At 42.0% G+C, this 22,017-nt stretch overlaps 1 protein-coding gene across 3 annotated transcripts in view; it reads right to left on the minus strand.

The window, feature by feature from the left end:
• MYBPC1 (myosin binding protein C1) overlaps positions 1-22,017 on the minus strand; it is a 111,882-nt gene that overhangs the window by 83,865 nt on the left and 6,000 nt on the right. For 2 of the 3 annotated variants that reach the window (XM_083574182.1, XM_083574179.1), the window contains exon 1: positions 6,582-8,536. In XM_083574182.1, coding sequence (XP_083430308.1) covers positions 6,582-6,606 — 25 coding nt within the window. In that variant the 5' untranslated portion in view covers positions 6,607-8,536. Of the gene's footprint in view, positions 1-6,581; positions 8,542-10,376; positions 10,699-11,893; positions 13,249-22,017 lie in introns of those variants that run through there. The other variant, XM_083574177.1, reaches the window with a different exon arrangement.

The following is a 22,017-nucleotide window of genomic DNA, read 5'->3' on the forward strand; positions in this document are numbered from 1 at the left end:
GGAAACTCTATAGTACTTTTAACCTTTTCTTTAGGGCTATTTCTTTTTTCATGTTAAAACTAGACAGCCAACACCAAAGATCTATGATCTGCATAGACATGGTTATGTGGTAAGGGGCCCACTTTGACAAAAGATAAACTAGACTGGAAATAGGCTGGTGTACTCATAAATCTCATTTCAATGGAACACAAAAAGAGGCCCTATTCCAGGTCAAACCCTTTTTGTCTAGCCTATTATTATGTACTCTGATCGGCAACAGAGAAGTGTCTTCTTCTATGACCTGCTTCCTGCTCCTTTTTTTTTTTTTTAAGCTAGCGCCACCAGGGTTCAAATCTGAAATCAGCTGCATCCAAAGCTATGTAGGAGAAATTTCTGGGGCATTGTTCCACTTCCTTCTTTTGTAGGAAATGTATACTTTTTGTGCATTTAGCAATTTCCATTTGGTGCTGGGGTTCTTATGCCAGTGGGTGCTTGTATATGTGTGTGTGGGGGGAGAGAAATAAAATAAATGGATGATGCATAAAGGTGAGAGAGAACAAAGGGAAGAGAAAGAGAAGGGGGTATCCCTTCCCTTTTGCTTGGTCCTGCCTGCTGACCTCACTGTGTAGCCTGACCATTCCTCCTCCCAGGAATATAACATTTACCCTGGAAAAAATTAGTGCCTGTGCTCTAATGCAAAATTAAGTAGCCATCTTGGGACCCTAACAATCTCAAATGACATGATCTCTTTTTTAACTGGGAAGGGCTTTTATGACACTTTTTAAGGTTATGATTAAAAAGCCTAATAATAATCTCTCAACAGTGTCAACTGAACACTCAGAAGATAAAAGAAATATTTTGGGTGGGGTGTCCGAGAGCCAGAAACAGAAACATTTTGATCCAATCATATATTTATCTGAGCTAGATGGACCCAATGGTGAGGCTCTCATAAAGCAGAAAGGCTTATGTTCTGATGATATTTTAATGGGGAAGCATTAAAACATCATAGGAACATAAGCCTTCCTGCCTTACTGAGGTAGCATTTTCTTCTGCAATCAACTTTACACACAGCTTTAATCAACTCTGCAAGTTAAACAACCCACAAGTCAGCCAAAATATATCTTTGCCTACGTGCTGCAAAATAGATTTTTATAAAATAACATTTTACCAAGTCAGGTTCAAGGTGCTGGATATTAAAAAGAACACCTACTCCCACATAGACTTGTCCAGGTGTTGAAATCTTTGTGGTGGCTGTCCTGGCCATGTCTCAGCTGGACAAAGCTTTCTATATGGCAATGAGGTTGAAGGCCTTCTTGGTGGAGATATGCAAACCTCTCCTTTGAGATTTGGTTGGACCCAACTGCTATGAATGTTTTGTGCCAGCTCAAAACTCAAGTTTATGAGATATTAGTGTTGAGGTCATTTGTCATTGTCACTTTGTGTTTGGTGATTAATTGTTGCTTGTTTTTTCCTTCCTCTTTTTTTAAAAAAATAAAACATTGGTTTTAAATATGGCATATTGGAGTGGGAACATGCCCGTTTAGCTCAAGGGCCATCTTTCAGTGGAAAAACCTTTTCCATGAAAAATGACCACCATAACAGTAATGGTGGGAAGGGGACTGATACAAAAGTAAGCAGAGCAATGGGTGTGAATCTTCTCTTTGTAGAGTAGGTTACATTTCAACCATGCAAATGCCAGAGGTTTCTATGCACACACAAGCACACATCTCTCCATCATCCTTCCAGGCAAGCAAGAGACATTATCACAGTTCAAGGACACAAACAAAAGCACTTAAGGTTTATGTGTACATGACCTGGGGAGAATTACAGGGGCCAAACAGAGAGGCCTGGAGGGCAACAATTAGCACCCTGACCTTAGATCCCCTAACCCTGGCTTCTATGCTTCAGTTTTAATCACAACTTGCTCTGAGATAGGTTTGCAATGAAGAGTAATGTTTTAAACTAATAAATAAAAGTCAGTACTATCTCTAGTGTCATACCATCTCTAACAGAATTGATGTTAAGATATATGTCAGCTGTCTGTACGGCAAATAGGATACTTTACAAGGCAGGCTGGCGGTAGTTTGGGTGCAGGTTTAGGTTCTCTCACATTCGTGTGCACATTTGGTACAGCTATTTTGGGTAGGATACTTCATACATTATTGTCCTCCAGCGCTAAGCAGCAATGCCAGGATGCAAACTGATCCTTGCAGCCTTGTCAACACTAGTTGCCTAGGGCTCAGTCCTGTAAGGTGCAGGATCCCACTTGAGGTGCTAAAACCCTTATATCCCACAGAAAGCTCCTTAACCTCTTCTCTCTCTCCCGAGAACAGAAAACTTAATAACTAAATAGCCCAGCAGCCACATCGCTTGGAACAAATTCTCCATCAAATCACATACACACAAATGAAGAATATTCAACGGAGCAGCAAAGAAGCAACTTGCTAGTTCCTCACAAACTCTGCAATGTTTCCATGACACTGTCAAGTTGCAAAGGCCTAAATGATCATCCCGAACAACTTTCTTCCCAATATCAATACTGCTATGTCTCCCCAAACTCTGCCAATTAGGTCATCCTGTTTTGAAGTTAAGTAGCGATTTAATGAGAACAAAAAACTATCTGTTAAAACTAAACCTGAAAGCTGATGAACATTTCTCATGAGCTGCAGATTGCTTGTCATACATTAGAGTGAGGTTCTGTCCCTTAAGCAGGTTTAACCTCAAAGTTTCAGAATTTTGGAAGTACAGTACCAAGTTTTCTTAAGTCATTGTAGCTGGATTGCCCTAAAATGTGACCAAAGTTTGAACATAGGCTTCAAGTCAGAAATTTAAAGTCAGTTAGTAGATTTGGGATGCTCCTATTGCACAAATAAGTATTGTTCTTAAAAATTATTTTTAAATCCCTTTAATATATATTTGTTTTATACTGCTTCTGACTGCATCAAAAATACATCCTAATTTTGAAACTCCTAATCTACGCAACTAAGGAACGCTAATAAGCTCTAAACCTTGTAAATTAATGTGAAGGGTATGGTATTATCAGCTGTAAATGCTTTACTTGGTGCAGAAGATTGGAATTCTGTATGAATCAGGGATGCAGAACCTGAACATTGGCTACACTTGCTAGACTCAGCAACATCTGAAGGCTGCCCAGCCCTAGTCTAAACAATCTTAGAAAACCTCAAGGAAATACTTAGCCAGAACTGAGTATAAAACTAAAACAAAAGAAAGGGAAGAAAATAATGCAATTTTTATTTTTTATTCATTCATTGCATTTCTATCCCACCCCTTCCTCTAAGGAGCTCAAAGTACCGTAGCTACATGGTTCACCTCCTCATTTAAACCCCACAACAACCCCATGGTAGGTTAGGCTGAGAGTGAGTGACTGGTCCAAGGTCACCAAGTGAGCTTAATGGCCAACTGGTGATAGCAATATGCTGATGACACACAGGTCTACATCTCCTTACATCTGCAGGTGTGGCAGTGGATGTGCTGGACCGTTGTCTTGCTTTGGTAATGGACTGGCTGAGAGCCAATCCATCTGAAGCTCAATCCAGATAAGACTGAGGCACTGTTTGTGGGTGGTTCCCCAGACTGGATGGATTGGAGGATGCCTGCCCTTGATGGGGTTACACACTCTCTGAAGGAGCAGGTACACAGCTTGGGGGTACTCGTGGATCCATTGCTGTCCCTTGAAGCTCAGGTGGCCCTGGTGACATGTGAGTGCCTTCCATCAGCTTCGACTCGTGGCTCAAGTGTGCCCCTGTGTGGACAGGGATAGCCTAACCTCTGTTGTCTATGCTCCAGTAACCTCTAGGTAAGATTACTGCAATGTGTTATACATGGGACTGCCTTTGAAGACAGTTCAGAAACTTCAGCTGGTGCAGAATTCAGGGGCCAGGTTGTTACTGGGGCAAGACCACATGAACATATAGCACCAATCCTGGCCCAACTGTGCTGGCTGCCAGTTAGTTTCTGGGCTCAATTTAGAGTGCTGGTTTTGACATATAAGGCCAGGCGTAGGCAAACTCCGGCCTTCCAGATGTTTGGGACTACAATTCCCATCATCCCTAGGTAACAGGACCAGTGGTCAGGGATGATGGGAATTGTGCTCACAAACATCTGGAGGGCCAGAGTTTGTCCATGCCTGTATAAAGCCTTTAAAAGCTCAGAACTACAATACCTCAAAGACCACCTCTCCCCATATGCAAAGACCAGGACCCTGTGATCATCATCTAAGGCTCTTCTTCGTGTGCCTCCTCCATGAGATGTCCGGAGGGCAGCAACACGAGAACAGGCCTTTTCTGTGGTGACTTCCGACTTGTGGAATGCTCTCTCCAGGAACGCCCATCTGGCACCTTCGTTACATATCTTTAGGCACCACACAAAAACATTCCTCTTCTCCCAGAACTTGGACTAATTACGGTAAACAATCTATGGCCTTTTAAACTGTATGAGGAGAGTTATGGTTTTGTTTGTTATGTATGTATTTTTGTGTTTTTATATTGTAAACTATCCTGTGATTTTTGGATGTATTGAAATTAATAATAATAATAATAATTTGAACCCTGATCTCTCAGGTCCTAGTCCGAGACTCTAACCATTACAGCACACTGGCTCCACACTTTTGCAGTATATCTCTGGCCATGTAAGTAATACATATGATAAAAAGGCACTTTCAATCCATTTCAAAACAAAATTGTTGGAAACATTTTGAGACAACAGCGACCCAAAGCTGACAGTTCTTACTGAAGTGGTAACACTGCTATCAAAAAAAGCATGGTAGATTCTAGGCCTGTAATTATTCTGAAAATTAACTGATCCAATCCTCTGTGCCATGCAAAGGCTTCTATAAGCAATATATCCCTAATACTGTACAGTAGGTTTGTTCACGTTATCCAGAAAACATGAGAAGGGACAAGCAAAATCCACCATGTCAAAGGCAAAGGTTGAACCAGTAATTGATTTACCTTGTAAAACACTCAAGACATCCATGCCACACGCTAACAGACAAGGTGAAAACCCCACAGAGCCACCATCCAATATGCCCTGAGGATATATCCTTGATCCTAAATATGGAAGTGAGTTATGCTCTGAGCATGAAGCAAACATAGCACACAGAGAAAATTGTTGTTAGCTCCTTAGCATACTAGTATCCTTTTTCAACATTCCAAAGGAATGAAGGGGAAAAGTTTTGTTAATATCACCTCCATGCAGAAAAGTTAAGGAGGGATTTTACAAGTTTGGTTTTTTCTTTGTGAATTTCCCTAGGTTACAGTGTATACACACAGCATATATGTTTTTCCCCCCACCATAAAATCCATATAGGCAAAGCTATATTGCATATAGTGACTTTATGAAGACTGCAACTGAGATGTTATAGGGAGTGGACTATACAAGAGGGTGAGGGAACTGGGCAGATTTCGCTTAGAGGAAAAAGATGAAATCTAGCATCCTATGCCTACTGAGTAGGCTCCATTGAATGCAATAGGACTTACTTCCAAGTAAGCATGCACAGGATCGAACTGTAACTTAAGCATTCATGCACACGATTGATATGTGTAGGAAAAGAAGCATTAATATAGGAAGGCAGACTTAGGTTTCTACACTATACATATACAGCACATTAAATGCATGTAGCTTCCTCCATAGAATCTAAGGAACTGTGGTTTACCTCTTACAAAGCTGTGATTCCCAGAATCCTTGACAAAATACATTTCCCGGGGAAGCCGTGTACTTTAAATGTATGGTGTGCATGCGATCTTAATTTGCAATCTTATACGCGCTTACCTGGAAATAAGTCCCACTGAACTCAGTGGAGTTTACTTCTGAGTAGACAGTTTTAGGATTGTGCTATTAATATATTAAGTGAATACTGGTAAACTGCACCTGTTAAATTTGAGGAGCCTTCTTCCCAATACTTTTTTTAAAAAGCGGACTATTTAAAAGAAAGATTTCTGTCTAGATAATATTCCCATTATGCAACGCTAGATTCTAAATAAGTTACAACTTTATGAAATCTTTGCTTGGAAAGGGCAGTAGTCCTCCAAAGTTTGGATTCATAATGACAGCATCTCTGTTTTGCCAGCCACAAAAATGATCTTATAATTTGATACACAGTGAATAAGGTAAAGAGGATGCTGTTATCAGAAATACCCAACTATCCAAGGTAAATTGTAAGACTGAATTATAAACCTACTCTTCCTGTTAACATAAAAATGAGATTCATTTGCAATAGTAAAGCTTTATGCACTTTTTGAAAACACAAAAAACTACCCCTATAAACATTCTGACACATGGTAATTAAAAAGGAGCTTTCAGAAAAGTAAATTGTACCAACAACAATAACAATAATCTAGCACAGCACAACCATAACTAAAATGTTCCAGTTCAGCTGAGCTTTCTAACCTTCGTCACTAAGTTGTTCAACTGTTTTCAGTGATAGTGGACTCTCTTCATGGATCTCAAATTTGGTGAATCAACAAAGGATAACAGCTTCCAAGGTTTGCCTTCTCTGATCTCTCTGCTCAGTCACAAGCTGGTTTCAAAACATACGTTTTGCTTTTTGTTAAGACAAGTAAGGGAGATATGATTACACTTACCGGCTTTTTTGGTGGGTTCCGGCATTGTTTTTGTTCCTCTTTATTCCCAATTATGTGTCAGACGCAACAGCAAGGAGCCACAAGTCCAGTGGAGAGCATGCAGGCCAGTGTGACAAGCAGAGGGGGAGAAGAATTCCTCAGCTTTATATACAGCAGTGAAATATCAATCAAAATAGCACCTCCTCTCCTCTCAATGCATACCCTCCGAAAACTGACAGTTATGGGAGCTCTGCTTACATCTGTTGTTCGCAGCCGCTGCCCTCTTGGCTTTAGGAAGGAATCTCTGCTGCATTTCATGGGGCTGAGGAGAATGGCTATAACTTTCTAAATTCAGAAGCATCAGATTCTCTCTCTCTCGTGCGCACCCCCCCCCCCCAATCTGGGAAGTAAAATAGATTGCCAGACAATCAAAGGGCTTTCAGATATGCAGATTATATGTTCGTGATATATGTTCTAAATGATATACTGCACCTGTGTGTCTTTTTCCCATGGTTGATAACTGAAACAGCTAACCTGATCTTGATCACATAATACTGCTTGGCAGTTTTTAGCAATTTGTAGGCTAAATTAAGGCAAGTGAAATATCCATCCTTGTCAGAGTGGCTAGGGCAATTCAGCCAGATGGGTGAGGTATAAATAATAAAATTGTTGTCGTCGTTGTTATTGTCAGAGCATAGAATATGACAGACCACAACTATATATTATACACATGAAGGGCATTGTAATGAGTGATGTTTAGTTTCTCCTTCAGTTGGAGTCAGTGGGAATGCAGTAACATCAATACATTTTGTGTCAGGGAGAAGGTAAAGAGCTGCATTCAGAGCCACTACTGGTGTGGGAACAAAAAATGTGAGTGTCCTTCATTTGTAGGACACTAAGTACAGCAACAGAGTGTGTGCACCCTCTAGTGGATAGGAGGGTGTATGATACCATGTGGGCCATGTGACCACCAACTAATGGTGGGGAGAGGAACTACTTTAAGACAGTGGGACAGATCAAATAGTGAGCAACTGTGTGGGTATTTGAAAGGTGGGCAGTTCCACCTACCTGTCAATTACCTGGCATCATACAGCATCTTGCCCCAAAGCAGCAGGGCTTGCATTTGATGCTGTTCAGATTTGGTTCTGAAGGCAAACCCCACTGCATTCAACAGTGACCAGGTCCATCCAGTGCCTGATGTCAGGTGATGTCAGCTGAATGACAAGTGAGTGTGATGAGCTCAAAATGGCCTCCTGGGCCAAACGGGGAGGGCTTCAGATTGCTTGGGGAAAACTCTGGAAAGAAGGGGAATTGGGCAACTGTGGGGAGGTGGGAATCTTCAGTCTCAGCCAGCAACGGCTTCATGGGGACAAGACCAACCAGAAATGAACTGCTGTGCTCATTAGGCCTGACATTCCTGTGCAGATCGTGTTCTTGCTAATAAAGAGTTAACTCCAACTTGCACAGTGTGATTTACTGCTGGCTCGCTCCTGTAAGTGCCTGAGCCCTTTACTAATTCCTGGATCCAGCATGAAGTCAATTCCTGGAATAGCCAGTGATGGCCTTCTAAGTATGGGCCATTAAGGTAACAAAGGAAGTTGTTCTGTGCCGCATGGCAAATGAGTGGGACCCCCTCCCTTAACTCACTGGTTGTTAGAAAGACAAAGGCCGGAGTTGAGAGTTGTGTGTGCAAGCTAGAAGCTATAAACTGGCGGGCTGCAGGCTGGGCAGCTGGGAGACAGAACCATGCCTGATTTCTGCTGGAATCCAAGGCTGTGGCTATAGGAAAGGTATTAGGGAGTTTTCTTTCCTGGATGAGTGACAATCATAGGTTGTAAACAGAAGAGAGTTTTTCAGAGATCTGAAGACAATATTGCCACATGTTGCCTGCATTACCTGGGTTGGATTTCTCTCTCTCTCTCTATGCTGTTGATCAAACATGATTTGCATGTTTTGGTGAACTTCCAGACTGTCACTATTTCTGGGAGGGATTCAATCACATACCGGAAAACTCAGGCTACACAATTAAAACTGATTTAAAGCTCTGATAAAACAAACCTGCTTCCCCCAAACACTGGACTTTTTGCAGTAAGGAAAGTGATGAGAAAATGCACTGGAAAGGTGGGATAACACTTGTTTGCAGCAATGTTGCCTAATATCCCCATAAACAAATCAGGATGAATGCTCATTAAATAGCCAATGTTGTCTGATCTCTCTACAAACAAATTGGGATGAATGTTTAATGAACAGATTGTCAGGAAGTGGCATTGGATAATGGGATAGTGCTTCAAAAACTGCTCAGCATAAGTAAAGCAGGAAAAATAGTGTGTCCTATAGACACAATCTTCAATGCATACAGAGACCCATAAGTTGCATCATAATGGCTGTAGAGGGGGCCTGGATGTAAAAGTGTCTTTCGCATCGCACCTCTGCATGTATCATCAATTAACTGATAAAGTCAGTGCCATCAGGTAATACATTTTTCCTGGTAATGCCCACCCACTTACCCAACGAACAGTACTGACACAAATTGCAAGAGAACACATAGTGGAGATTCCATTCCCCATGGTGAATATACTGTAATGTCTAGATTGACAGATATTAAAAGTTGGAATCCTTTCTTTCCAGAAATATTTAATGGTGTAGAGAGGATTGAAAACACATGGGGGGGGGCAGATCTGGGACTTTTTAGAGCAAGAGAGATGAGGCAATCCATTAGAGCAGCAGGGTAATTGACACACACTACTACTTATCTGGGATGGCTCAATCAGTAGAACATATGACTCTTAACCTCAGAACTGTGAGTTTGAGCCCCATGTTGTGCAAAAGATTCCTGCATTGCACGGGGGTTGGACTAGATGACCCACGGGACCCCTTCCAACTCTGCAATTCTGTGGTTCTATTTTGGTAAGTGAATGTGTTAATAATGAAGCTTTCAAGTTTCACTATTGTTTGTGGTAGACTAGGACAGAGAATGTAAAGTAAGGTTGCCAGACGTCCCTGTTTCCCAGGGACAGTCCCTGGATTTACAAATCAGTCCCCACACAAAATCCATCGAAGTTGAAAAGTGTCCCCGGATTCATTGAAAAAAATCTGGTAACCTTAACATCGTAAAGCAAATAAGGGAAATAATCAAGCAGATAAGAGAGATACCTTTATTTATGCTTGTAGCTTAAATGGGAACACTTCTTTACTGGATTGATTGGATTTCTAATTCAGAGCTAAAATTTGCATTCAGCTGGCTCAGTATCTTTAGTTAAAGTTCAGTGTGTTTTATAAGCTCAACACATGCAGTCAAAAGTAAGCACAACCAAATTCAATGAAGCTTACTCCCAGGAAACTATGCATAGTGTTGCAGTCATACTGATCCTAGTGGACTGAGCATTTTTTTAAAAAAAAACAAACCACACTGCTATTTGCTGTGTGTGTGTGTACATGTGTGTATGATGGATCAACTCTGCTGTCTGCATTTTTGGACCCTCCTCAGGGTAGTGGCTATGTGGACTGTGTCACAATGAGCTCCTGCATTTCAGAATGTATCACTGTATGTATCACTGGGAGGATTCTCATGCCCGAGTGTAAAGGTCACTGCTGAGAAACTTCTTTTTTGTCCTCTGGAAAGGGATATCTTGTTTGTGCAGCACTCCTTATCCCTGCTGTCCCAGGAAGCAAAAGGGTAGGAATGCAGATAGCATCCGGATAATTTCTAATAACAGTCCCTCAGTAATGCTAAGCTCACTCACATAGCTTTGTTTATGTCACCTTTGCAATAAAACACGAGCTTTGCTAGCCTTCCTGCTTCACGGCAATACTCACCAACTTGGTGCCCTCCAGATGTTTTTGGACTACAACTTCCAGTAGCCCCTGACAGACTGTGGGCTAAACCTGCTTGGTTACATTTAAAAAGTTAAAGATCTTCTTAGTGGGCAGCATTTTCATCAACACCTGGGGAAGAGGTTAACACTTTCCTTCCCTGCCACAGTCTGAACAAAAGCCCACACCTTGCGGCAGCTGCTATCCACGTTGAAGAAGCTCCCAAGTTCCCACTGATGCTAATGGGAGGGTGCTCTTCAGAACTAATAGTTGGAGAGACTCGAGCATCTAATTATTTCAAATACTTCTAAGCTGCCTTTCCAGACTACAGCCTTCTCTCTTTTTTTTAAAATAATCTTTATTAAAGTTTCAAAGATATTACAAAATAGAAAAAAAGAAAAGAAAAAATGAAAAAAACAAAAAACATACAAAATACAGAACAATAAAAATAAAAGAAAAAAACAATTAAAAAACAAATCAATCTTTCCATTTCTTATCTTTCATTTGCTTATTTCCTTGACCTCCTCATACCTCCCTTTTTTGTATTCTAGTTCAATAGTTGTTTCAGCAAATCCTTACCCTTTTTACTTTTATCTTAATATTTTATCTTAATATATTATGGCCTTACATTTTCAACTGTTATCAATCCATTTTTACATACTCCTTTATGACATTATTGCTAAAACCACATAACTTCATTCCAGCATCCCTCTAGCATTCCTTAATTTTACAGTGTTTCTGTAAGTAGTCTTTAAATTTCTTCCAATCTTCTTCTACCGACTCTTCTCCCTGGTCTCGGATTCTGCCAGTCATTTCCGCCAGTTCCATATAGTCCATCACTTTCATCTGCCATTCTTCCCGGGTGGGTAGATCTTGTGTCTTCCAATACTTTGCGATGAGTATTCTTGCTGCTGTTGTTGCATACATAAAGAAAGTTCTATCCTTCTTTAACACCAATTGGCCGACCATGCCCAGGAGAAAGGCCTCTGGTTTCTTCAGAAAGGTATATTTAAATACCTTTTTCATTTCATTATAGATCATCTCCCAGAAAGCCTTAATCCTTGGGCATGTCCACCAAAGGTGAAAGAATGTACCTTCATTTTCTTTACATTTCCAACATTTATTATCGGGCAAATGGTATATTTTTGCAAGCTTGACTGGTGTCATGTACCACCTGTAAATCATTTTCATAATATTCTCTCTTAAGGCATTACATGCCGTAAATTTCATACCTGTGGTCCATAACTTTTCCCAGTCAGCAAACATAATGTTATGTTCAACATCTTGTGCCCATTTTATCATAGCAGATTTCACTATTTCATCCTGAGTATTCCATTCCAACAGCAAGTTATACATTCTTGATAGTATCTTAGTTTTGGGATCTAACAGTTCTGTTTCCAATTTTGATTTTTCCACCTGGAAGCCAACTTTCTTATCTAGATTGTATGCCTCCCTTATTTGATAATAATGAAGCCAATCTCGCACTTTATCTTTTAGTCTCTCATAGCTCTGCAACAGACTACAGCCTTCTCAATGAGGCTCGTATAGTAGTAAATATACCACTACATCAATAAACAACCGACAATTTAAATTCCAATACAACCGTCATTTTTAAATAAGCCCAATCAGAAAAAACAAAAACCCAGACACTAACAAAAACCTTAGCAGCTGACTATCCAACGAATCAGATGAGTTTATAAAACATCCTTAAAATACTAAATAGATGGTGCCTGCTGGCTATGTCTCAGAAAGGAATTCCATAGTATAGGTGCCACCACTGAGAGGACCGTATTTGTATACCAGGGCTGGGGAACTGGATTTGGCCAGTGGGCCAGATCCTTATCTCCCCACTGGGCCCAGTTTAACAGGTGGATGGGACTGCCCACCTGGCAATCACCTGGCATCCATCCCAGTGATATCAGGTGGTTCATTTTTGCACAGTGCTTTGCTAGCTCCAACAATCCTGATTGTCAGTGCTTGGCCAAATCAGCCTTGCATGCCAAATAGAGAGACCTGTCATGGCTAAATAGGCCTGATTCCCACTAACACTCTATACTGTGTTGGCTCATGTTTATGGTACAGGCTGACATAGAACACAGTTCCCTCGGTGGATTCAGTGAAAGCAAACTGTGATGATTCTAAACATCTCTTATATTTATCCCCAGCACCTTGCAATTGGACATATACTACCATCAGTCTTAACCACCCTAAGTTAATGACCAGTGACTTCCCTGTGAATTTGCCCAGTTTGTTTTTTCAAGCCTTCCAAGCCAGTGGCTATCGCTACATCCGATAGCAATAAATTCTGTGACATATGCATGGTGTGAAGAAATACTATGGATTCAGGCGGGGAACCTGTGGCACTCCAGGTGCTGTTGGTCTATATCATCCCTGATGCTTGGCACTGCTGGCTGGCACTAATGGGAGTTGGGTTTCAGCAAATCTGGAGGCTACAGGTTTCCCATCCCTGCTCTAGAGTGAAGTACATAATTTTTGTAGTGGGCCCATGGTGGAAACACAGTCAGTGCTTCTTGTTCCAAAAGATGTTTTTCTTCCCTATTGAGGGCACAGCACAGATTGTTTGAAGACTGGCGGGCATAAATTGCTTGGGAACTTCTCCCTTACTCCCCTAAGCAATTTTTCAACATAGTGAAAACTGATTCTTCTTCATAAATGGGTGGGGCATGAATGCACATTTAATCAAATACATGTGCATACAGTGTTCAATTCCCCCTGCCCCCGCAAAAGGCCAATAGCCTTACTGGTGCCTGGGGAAGGGGCAGGACAAATGGCCAATCATCATTCAGTTCATTGACCAGCAGGAATGTCTATCCATTTTGCTGTTGCGCTTGACTGGGGGCAGAGAGAAGCCAGGCTGAAACAGAAAAACACAGCAGCTCCTTGATTGATATGCATGTCTGCAAGCAGATTATGCTTATAACCTGGATCAGGGTCAGCCCAATACATTTTTATGCCTGAGACAGCAGCAAAATGATGTCCCCACCCCACCCTTTGAAGTCAAGATCCACAGTGCCCCAAACCAGCCAAGTTATTTTGGCACCTAAGGCAGAAAATGCCACAAGTACCTCTCTCCATCCCTAGAAGTAAAAACAAACAATAATAAAAGCTTAATTTGCTGGCACCCTTATTTCAGCTGCCTGAGGGGCAGCTGCCTACTCTGCCTAATGACTGAACCAATCCTTTTGGGGTTTTTCCCATTGCAGCTCACTTGAATATCAGCTGGTATAGCATGGTGCTTAGGAGCATGAATGATGAACTGAAGGTCCCTGGTTCAAATCACAGCTGTGTCTGAATTTGTTTGGAATCCTTAGAGAATTCACTGTGGCTCCCTCTGCACCATACGTTTAAAACAGTAATATGCCAATTTAAACAGTCATGGCTTTCCCCAAAGAATCCTGAAAACTGTAGTTTGCTGAGAGTTGTTAAGAGACCCCTCTTCTCGAAAAGCTACAATTTATAGAGGGGTTTAACAGTCAATCCCTCTTCCCAGCAAAGTCTGGGGGCAGTAGCTTTGTGAGGGAACTAGGGGTCTCCCTAGAGCTCTCAGCACCCTTAACAAACTACAGTTCCCAGGATTCTTTGGGTGAAATCAAGACTATTTGAATGGTTGTAATATTACTTTAAACATTTAGCGCAGCTTCAATAATAATGCTAGCCTACTTTCCAGAGCACAAAGGCAGGCATTATATTTGCTTTCACATGAATCCAGTGAAGTGGCATTACACAGAGAACAGAGTTGTTAGGGTGCATCTCTGTCCCTGAGGTTGTGTGGTTCAACTGGCCCCATGACATCCATGCATTAGGAATAGACGTCTGCAATGGAAAGCCTATGTGTATTGACCTTCACCCAAGGAGACTTCCCTCTGCTCTGGAATGACAATTGTGTAGGTCTTTGTGCTTTTCCTTGCAGACATCCATACCTAACATGTGGGTGTCAGGCAAAACCAGTGGCTCCCTGTAGCCTTGGGAAAGAGCCAGAGGTAGGCTCTTTCTATGTGCTATTGTTATTACTAATTGCATTTACACCCCACCTTTTTCTCCAGGAGCTCAAGGTGGCTCACATGGTTCTCCCTCTCCTCATTTAATCCCAAAAAACAATCCTGTCAGGTAGATTAGGCTGAGAGGCAGTGACTGGCCAAAGCACACCCAGTGAGCTTCATGGCTGAGTAGGGAACTGAATTCTGGTCTCCCAGGTCCTAGTCTGACACTAACCACTACACCACAGTGGCTCAATGCATGTGTGAAGTGGGCTAATATTTTAAGTGTGGTGGAAGCAATTTAAGCATCCATTCTAAGATGTGTCTTTTGAGGCAATAAAATGTGTGCTCAAGCCATTTCCAGTCACATTGACCTTTAAAGCCCTAAACGGCCTCGGCCCAGTATACCTGAAGGAGTGTCTTCACCCCCATTGTTCAGCCTGGACAATGAGGTCCAGTGCCGAGGGCCTTCTGGCGGTTCCCTCACTGCAAGACGTGAGGTTACAGGGAACCAGGCAGAGGGCCTTCTCAGTGGTGGCACCCTCCCTGTGGAACGCCCTCCCATCAGATGTCGAAGAAATAAACAACTATCCAACTTTAAGAAGACATCTGAAGCAGTGGCGTAGCGTGGGGGGTGCAGGGGGGCCGGCTGCACCGGGCGCAACATCTGGGGGGGGGCGCTCGCCGCCTCCGGAGTCGCCGAAGAGCCTCGGGCGCAGGCTGTAGCAGAGCCCCATGTCTCGCGGAACCGACGAGCTGTGCGCGCGTCCGGGCTGAAGGCGTCCAGCAGGCAGCGGCTCTCAGCACTCGCCGCGGAGGGCGCGCCAGGCAGCCCCTCCTCACAGCCCCGCCGCCGCTGCTGCAGCTGCTGGGCCATGTTGCATTTTCCTCACCTCTCTGCCCTCCTCCTCCCCCGGGCAAGCGGCGTCGTTTGGGCGGCAGCGCCAGCGGCAACTCGCCTCAGATCACCTGACACGGACCCGCAGCTGCCGCCGTGGCTACCTTACCGTAAATACCCCAGCCCAGACAGCAGCAAGAAGAAGCTGGCAGCGGTGGCAGGTTAGGGGTTAGGGGGCGCAAATTACTTGCCTTGCCCCGGGTTAGGGGGCGCAAATTACTTGTCTTGCCCCGGGTGCTGACAACCCACGCTACGCCGCTGATCTGAAGGCGTTTAGGGAAATTTTTAATGTTTGAAGTTTTATTCTGTTTTGTTCTGTTGAAAGCTACCCAGAGTGGCTAGGGAAACCCAGCCAGATGGGTGGGGTATAAATAATAAATTATTATTATTATCACACACAATGCCTGCCTTCACCCACAATCAGTAAGTGTAATTAACATGCTTTAATTCGCCAAGTCTCTGGTTTTTATGTGCAGGCATATCCATGCAACATGCTAGACATTCTGTGGATCAAAAGTATCCAACTTGATACGCTTCCTTCCCTAATTTAGCATGTGACCTTGCATTTTACCCTTGTAATATAAAGAGAACAGGTTCATAAGCTATCCTTCTTTATCCCCTTTAGGGTCTTCTATCCCATCATAAGATCCCTTCTCTGGCACCTCATTGACCGAACATTGGCTTTCCTAAGCTACCAGATATGGACTCTGCCCCAATTAATCTTTTGATATTTCTGGCCTCTGTGGATATTCTTTTGAAACTCTGCACAGTTCTTTTCAGCTAATGAGCATGCTTTTATTACAAAATGGCTGCTAACTAAGCTGTGAGCTAAGTTACTTATGGCCCAATCCTGTTAGGTTGGTTGCTAAATTTATAGCAAACCCTAAGCCGCACTTCATCCACCTCAATTAGTATTCTGGCCTGCGTAGCTTTCTTTTGAAACCACAGTACTTTAGCCTTTAGCATTTGAATATGTTCTTACAAAAAGGGTGGGGGGGTACAAACATTGAAATCTTATGCCCATTTACTTGGGAGTAAGCCCCACTGCTGTGTGACTTACCACAGAGCAAATATACATAGGATTGCACCGGATGCACTTTAAAAAAAATAACACCTTGAAGAGAGTTAAAAACCACAAAATTAAAAAAAAAATAAACCGAGTTCTTTTTCATTAATTTTCTGGCTTGCAATCCTGAAAGACTCTGAGATTTGTTCCCTTGGGGGTTTCCTTGGGGACTCCTACCACTCCTCTGCACCCATCCAATCTATGACAATCACAGGTGCTGGGGACAACACTCCTTGCTGTGCCCCCCAGTCCTCAAGAGCATATTCTGTGAAGGCAAAGGAGGTACTAGCAAAATTCAGTGTCCTTGCTATGTGCGGATGGAAGTGCTTTCCACTTGTGCAACAGCCCTTTCAGATCTAAGCCAATGTTTACAACTAGGGATGGAGGAGGAATCCATTTTAAATGGATTTATACATGGAATTTAGGGCTTGCAACGCAATCAACCTTTGCCTGGACGACCTCCTGCATCGAGTATCTGCTTATGCTTGAGGTGCTTGTATATTTGTCATATCATATTATTTTTAAAGCCCACCTAATCATATACAAAATTATGTAAAAATGTATATTATAAAAGTCAGGCCTCGTGTGGAACTGTATTTTTGCAGCATGATTTTGCAAGTATTAAGACATGAGTATTTTTATACAGTTACATGTATTGTTGTATCGATTTATGTGCTGGTTGCTTTAGGAATATTGGAGTGTGTACACATGTAACATGTATGCAATATTACAGCAATAAGAGCAACAGCAGAAATAAATTTTTCTTAAACATTCACAGACCTGGTAAAATATAACATTGTACATATTATAATGTGCATAATGATGAATATAATGGTGCAAGTAATAATTATTTCTAGTTTTGGTGAAACCTGTAAAAAATAAATGATTTCTAACTGAGATCAAGGAGCAAGATGGACATTAGGGGAGGAAATTCACACAAAGTGAGCCATTTGGAAAATTCCATCCCTATTTGCAACCATGGAAATTAGACATACTAAGGATACAAAATGTTATGGATGGGAAAAACTACAACCTTGATCTTTGTTTTCTTTCCGTACAAATAAGCTTGACATCATCTCACTTAATGGATGGCATATGTTTGGCAGATAAACACCATTCAATGGTTATACTTCCTGCCTGACAGCCACCCAAACAGTGAACTTACTATACAAGTAGCACATGTCAGGAAGGAGTGTCTTGTAACAGTCCTAGGATTTCATTTCTCACAGTGGATCTTTGCACATGGGAGCACTCACCACAGGGGCCGACAGCTGGTTTAGCTAGAAGGAGTGGCAGAGCATTGAGCAGGAATGAGAGATATCTGGTCACCCCTGTAACTTTAAATGTGGCAATGTTTTGACCATGCAGGGAAGACAGAGCTGTTCAAGTTGGGAAGAGCTGACAAAATTCCTTGACAGTTTATATAAGAACCCAATTTTTAAAAAAAACACTTTTGTTGATCAGTTAAAATTTGGATGCAATTTTTTTAAGCTACTGTTTTTAGCTCAGCTTTCATTGACCTGGTGCATTTCCAATATTCTTGACTACAAATCCTAACTATCCTAGCAGGCCGGAGCTGACACAGGTCTTTCCCAGTCTTACCTGGAGATATCAAGGACTGAACCTTCAGCAGGAAAAACAGGTGCCCTTCCACTGAGCTATGGCCCTTCTCATGGTCACCATGGGAATAATGAAAACAGGAGGAAAAGGAAAGTGGGGTGGTTATACCAAACTTAACTAGGTCTGCCTTTGATAGTTATAGGTTTGCTTGAAAAGAAGTGGGGTGACGTTCTACTACATGGGGGGTGAGAGAACAGTTAATTGGTCCATACATCTAGGGCAGCAATTCTACGGGCATAGCAGAATGACATACGCAGCCGGAATTTTGTTGACAGTAGGGTGACCAGATGAAATGAGTTCAGAGCTGCTGCACCTTTAAGAGTTGTGTAGAAGAGGGAATCTCAGCTGGCATAGCTTGTCATGCAGGACATTCTCTCTTCAACACAATTATTAAAGATACAGGAGCCCTGTTATCTCTCTCTTTTTTTTACCCTGGCCATCCTATCTCTGGGTGATGCTGCAATCTTTCTCACTGCTGACAAGTGATTTTACAATGTCTTCTTTTGTAAGTCACTCTTTTAATTTTAGACTAAACAATTCAGTACAGTATATCTGCTTTTTTAAAAAGGACTTTTGTTGGAATTATAGGCACTCATCTATGGGAAAGATTCTTCTTCCCAAAATAAACCCATCCTGCTCAAGTTAGAGCCTGAGGCTTAAGGGTATTAGCAGTCTGGAACCATAACAATACAAGCCCACGATAAGCCCAAATGAGGCTGGGTGGCATTTGTGCATGGTGTGGTCATTGGTTTGTTATGATAAGCTCAACAATCCATTTGGAGTTGCTGCAGCAGTATTATTTTAAGAGTATCAGCTGGATAAACAGGGGAGACTGGGTGCCATCTGCAGGCAACTGCACAAAGTTTTTGGTAGCGCTTTCCAATTGGTATATCTGAACCAGCTGATCTGGAGTTGTATTCCTGAACATCTGGCACATGAACTCAAAAAAGAGGGTGAAGAAGTTCCCTGTTCCCAGTTGTTATGACATAGGACCAGGAATCCTAAGAAACAGTGATCTTACAAAAGTTTCCCAGAAGGAGAGAGGGATTCACTCCAGTTTTACCAATGTTCTGCTATCACTTGAGCCTGTATTTCATTCCCTGAAATCTGAAGAAACATCTCTGCCACTGGACTCTCATGACTAGACCATAAACCCTTAGGCAGCTCAGGAAATACCTGTGGAACCTTTCCTGCAAAAGCCCCTGCAGCTTGAAAACCCATTGCCTAAAAGAAGCCAACAGCTACAAAAAAGGCACCAGCCAGGAGCAACTGGCCAGGAGCAGTACAGTATTTGGGAGGCAGGGCTTTCTTTCATCCTGACTACTTATCAGCTGCAGAACTGCTAACCATGGTCCTGAACCAGCACCTTGGTCCTTATCCAAGGTCCTGACCCTGTCTTGCCTAAGCTTCCTACCCATTCCAAAACCCAGGCTCTACTGGTCTCCATCTTCCTTGGGCCATCACCATCCCTTGCAATGGATCAGGAAGTCATTTAATTAAGAACATATTACCAGTGGTGCCATCAGGGCAGGACTTTGCAATTTGGTATGAATATATCTGCCTTGGGAAAGCCTGTATGTCAATAGATTAGATAGATAGATAGATAGATAGATAGATAGATAGATAGAGGCTATTTGTAGCCCACCCTATATACTTGCATCGCTGGATGGGCCATAATAAAATTAATTTAAAAAAACACGATATCTCAGTTTAAAGAGAAAACACAGTTTTAAAAACATATACCAAAAATATAAAATAACAGGCCAAAAACCAGAATAAATGGTTAGATTTCTACCTGGCATCTGAATGCCACTAGTGTGGATATCAAGTGAATTTCTGTGAGAGAGGGTATCCCAGAATTAGGGTGGCACTACAGAAAATATCCACTCATACATCACCACCAAACATAGAGTTCTCTGGCAGCAGGATGGTAAGGAATACTTTCTTGGAATATCTCAAGGGCCAGTGTCACATGCAGGAATATTTTCTTTTCTAATTGGCATCAACATCAAGCATCTCTTGGTGACCACCAAGCACTTTTGAGGCAATTTTGAGGTGGGAGATGCCCCTTTTGGTGTTGCTGTTTTTAGATTTCTTGTACTTCTCTAAATCTTGGGATTTCCCTAAGTACGCTGATACTTCCCACTTGCTTTCCGGGGGGGGGGGTCATTTGGGTTCCATTTCTGCCAGAATGGTGGTGCTGTGCTTACTATTAGAAAGATTATGCTTTTTCATGTCTTTTGTATTGTGAACGAAATTGTTTTAATATATTTATTGCAATGCAACATAACTGTGTGTGTGTTTATAGTTACATTGCATAGCAATAAATATAGTAAAACAATTTTAACGACATAACAAAACTCATTTTTTTAAAGAAGCATAATCTGACCCTTTAATCATGAACTCAGTGTTGTTAGAAATGGAATCAGAATGAGTCCCTGAGAAACAACAGGAAAGTATAGAAATTTTACATCTATTTGATGCATGCCCTGGTTTCTGGAAAGTCACACATGTACTTGGTGGATCCAGAGCTTAATTCATTGGGAAGGACCATAGCTCAGTAGGTAGAGCATCTGCCTTACATGCAGAAGGTCGCAGGTTCAATTCCTGGCATTTCCAGATAGGGCTGGTAGAGACTCCTGGAGAGTCCTGGAGTGTCACTGCCAGTCAATGTAGACAATATTGTGCTAGATGACCTAATGGTCTGACTCAGTATAAAGCAGGTTCCTATGAAGTTTTGCTGCTCAAAATCCAGTTGAAATGAATGAGAGAACTTCTCAGTGGATTGTGGCCCTGATGAAATCAGTGGATCTTTTACTAAAGAAAACCAAGACCCGCCCCCCCCCCAAGCTAGGACTATCATGTTTGTTCTTTCAATCTAAATCAAAAAACCTACTCTGTCCTGATTTCTTAAAACTTTGGGCATCAGTAGTCAAATACTGTCCACCTCTTCTGAAAACCTCATTGTAGATCCTGCCAAGTTAGAGAGTGATAGAATAGCATAATCCTGGGCTCGTGGGTCAAGGGATGTTCCTCTAAATTATGTGACATTTGCTAAAATTATCCTTTATTCCTAATGTTTAATGCCAAGCCAGCCATGGGAAAGATGATATTGGCACACATAACTTAGCTAAGTGCTTTGCCTGACATTGTGGAAAACTGATAGGCTTTTAAAAACATCTCTCTATTTATGTTGAACTCTGCAGTGATATTCTTGGCCAAAAGCACATGCCCACCACCATACTCCTAGGATGCTAACAAAAGAAATCACAGATTGAGTGAAAGAATACGGTTTGTGGCCAGAAAATTCTATTAAATATTTGCTTTTCCAATTCCTCCCCAATGACTTTGTTACCAGAATGAGAAATCAGAATAATAATGTCCATCTTTTATTAAAAAGAAAAGGTATTGAGCTTGCCTTCAGGGCAGGGTTGGGAAATCTGTGGCACTCAAATGTTGGTGGACTCCCAACTCCCATTAGGCCCAGACAGGATTCTGGGGAGGTGGGGGAAACAATAGCCGCTTAAAGTGATATGCTTCTGCTTTCAATGTATAGCGCAGATGGAGTAATGGATTCAGTATAGAATTGCATGCATATAGGCCTATTTCTAATACAGGCCCATTGATATTAGATTTAGGGTGTAGAGGATGTGCATTTTGTATTGTATATGCCTGTGTACAAATAATGAAAACCATACTAGCAGGGAAAATCCTCTGAAGGGCTGTAGTTCAGTGATAGAACATCTGCTTCAAATGCAGAAGGTCTCAGGTTTATTCCATGGCACCCCCAGGTAGGACTTGGAAATTACTCTGCTGAAACTCTGGACAGTCATTGTTCGTCAGTGTGGACAGTACTAAGCTAGACGGACCAGTGGTCTGACTTCTCAGTCTCATTTATGTAAGAGGAACCAAAAACCTTTAAATCACCATTCTGCAAGTTAGCAGATGAGTGCCGAATGTGCTGCCCAAAGTACTGCCAACTCAGAGCACATAACTAATGTGTGGCAGATATGTGAGAAGCTGATTTGCATCACATGCCAGCTGCTAAAATATACTAATAGT

This window comes from Podarcis filfolensis (assembly GCF_964270895.1).
Source record: "Podarcis filfolensis genome assembly, chromosome: 10".
Lineage (NCBI taxonomy): Eukaryota > Metazoa > Chordata > Lepidosauria > Squamata > Lacertidae > Podarcis > Podarcis filfolensis.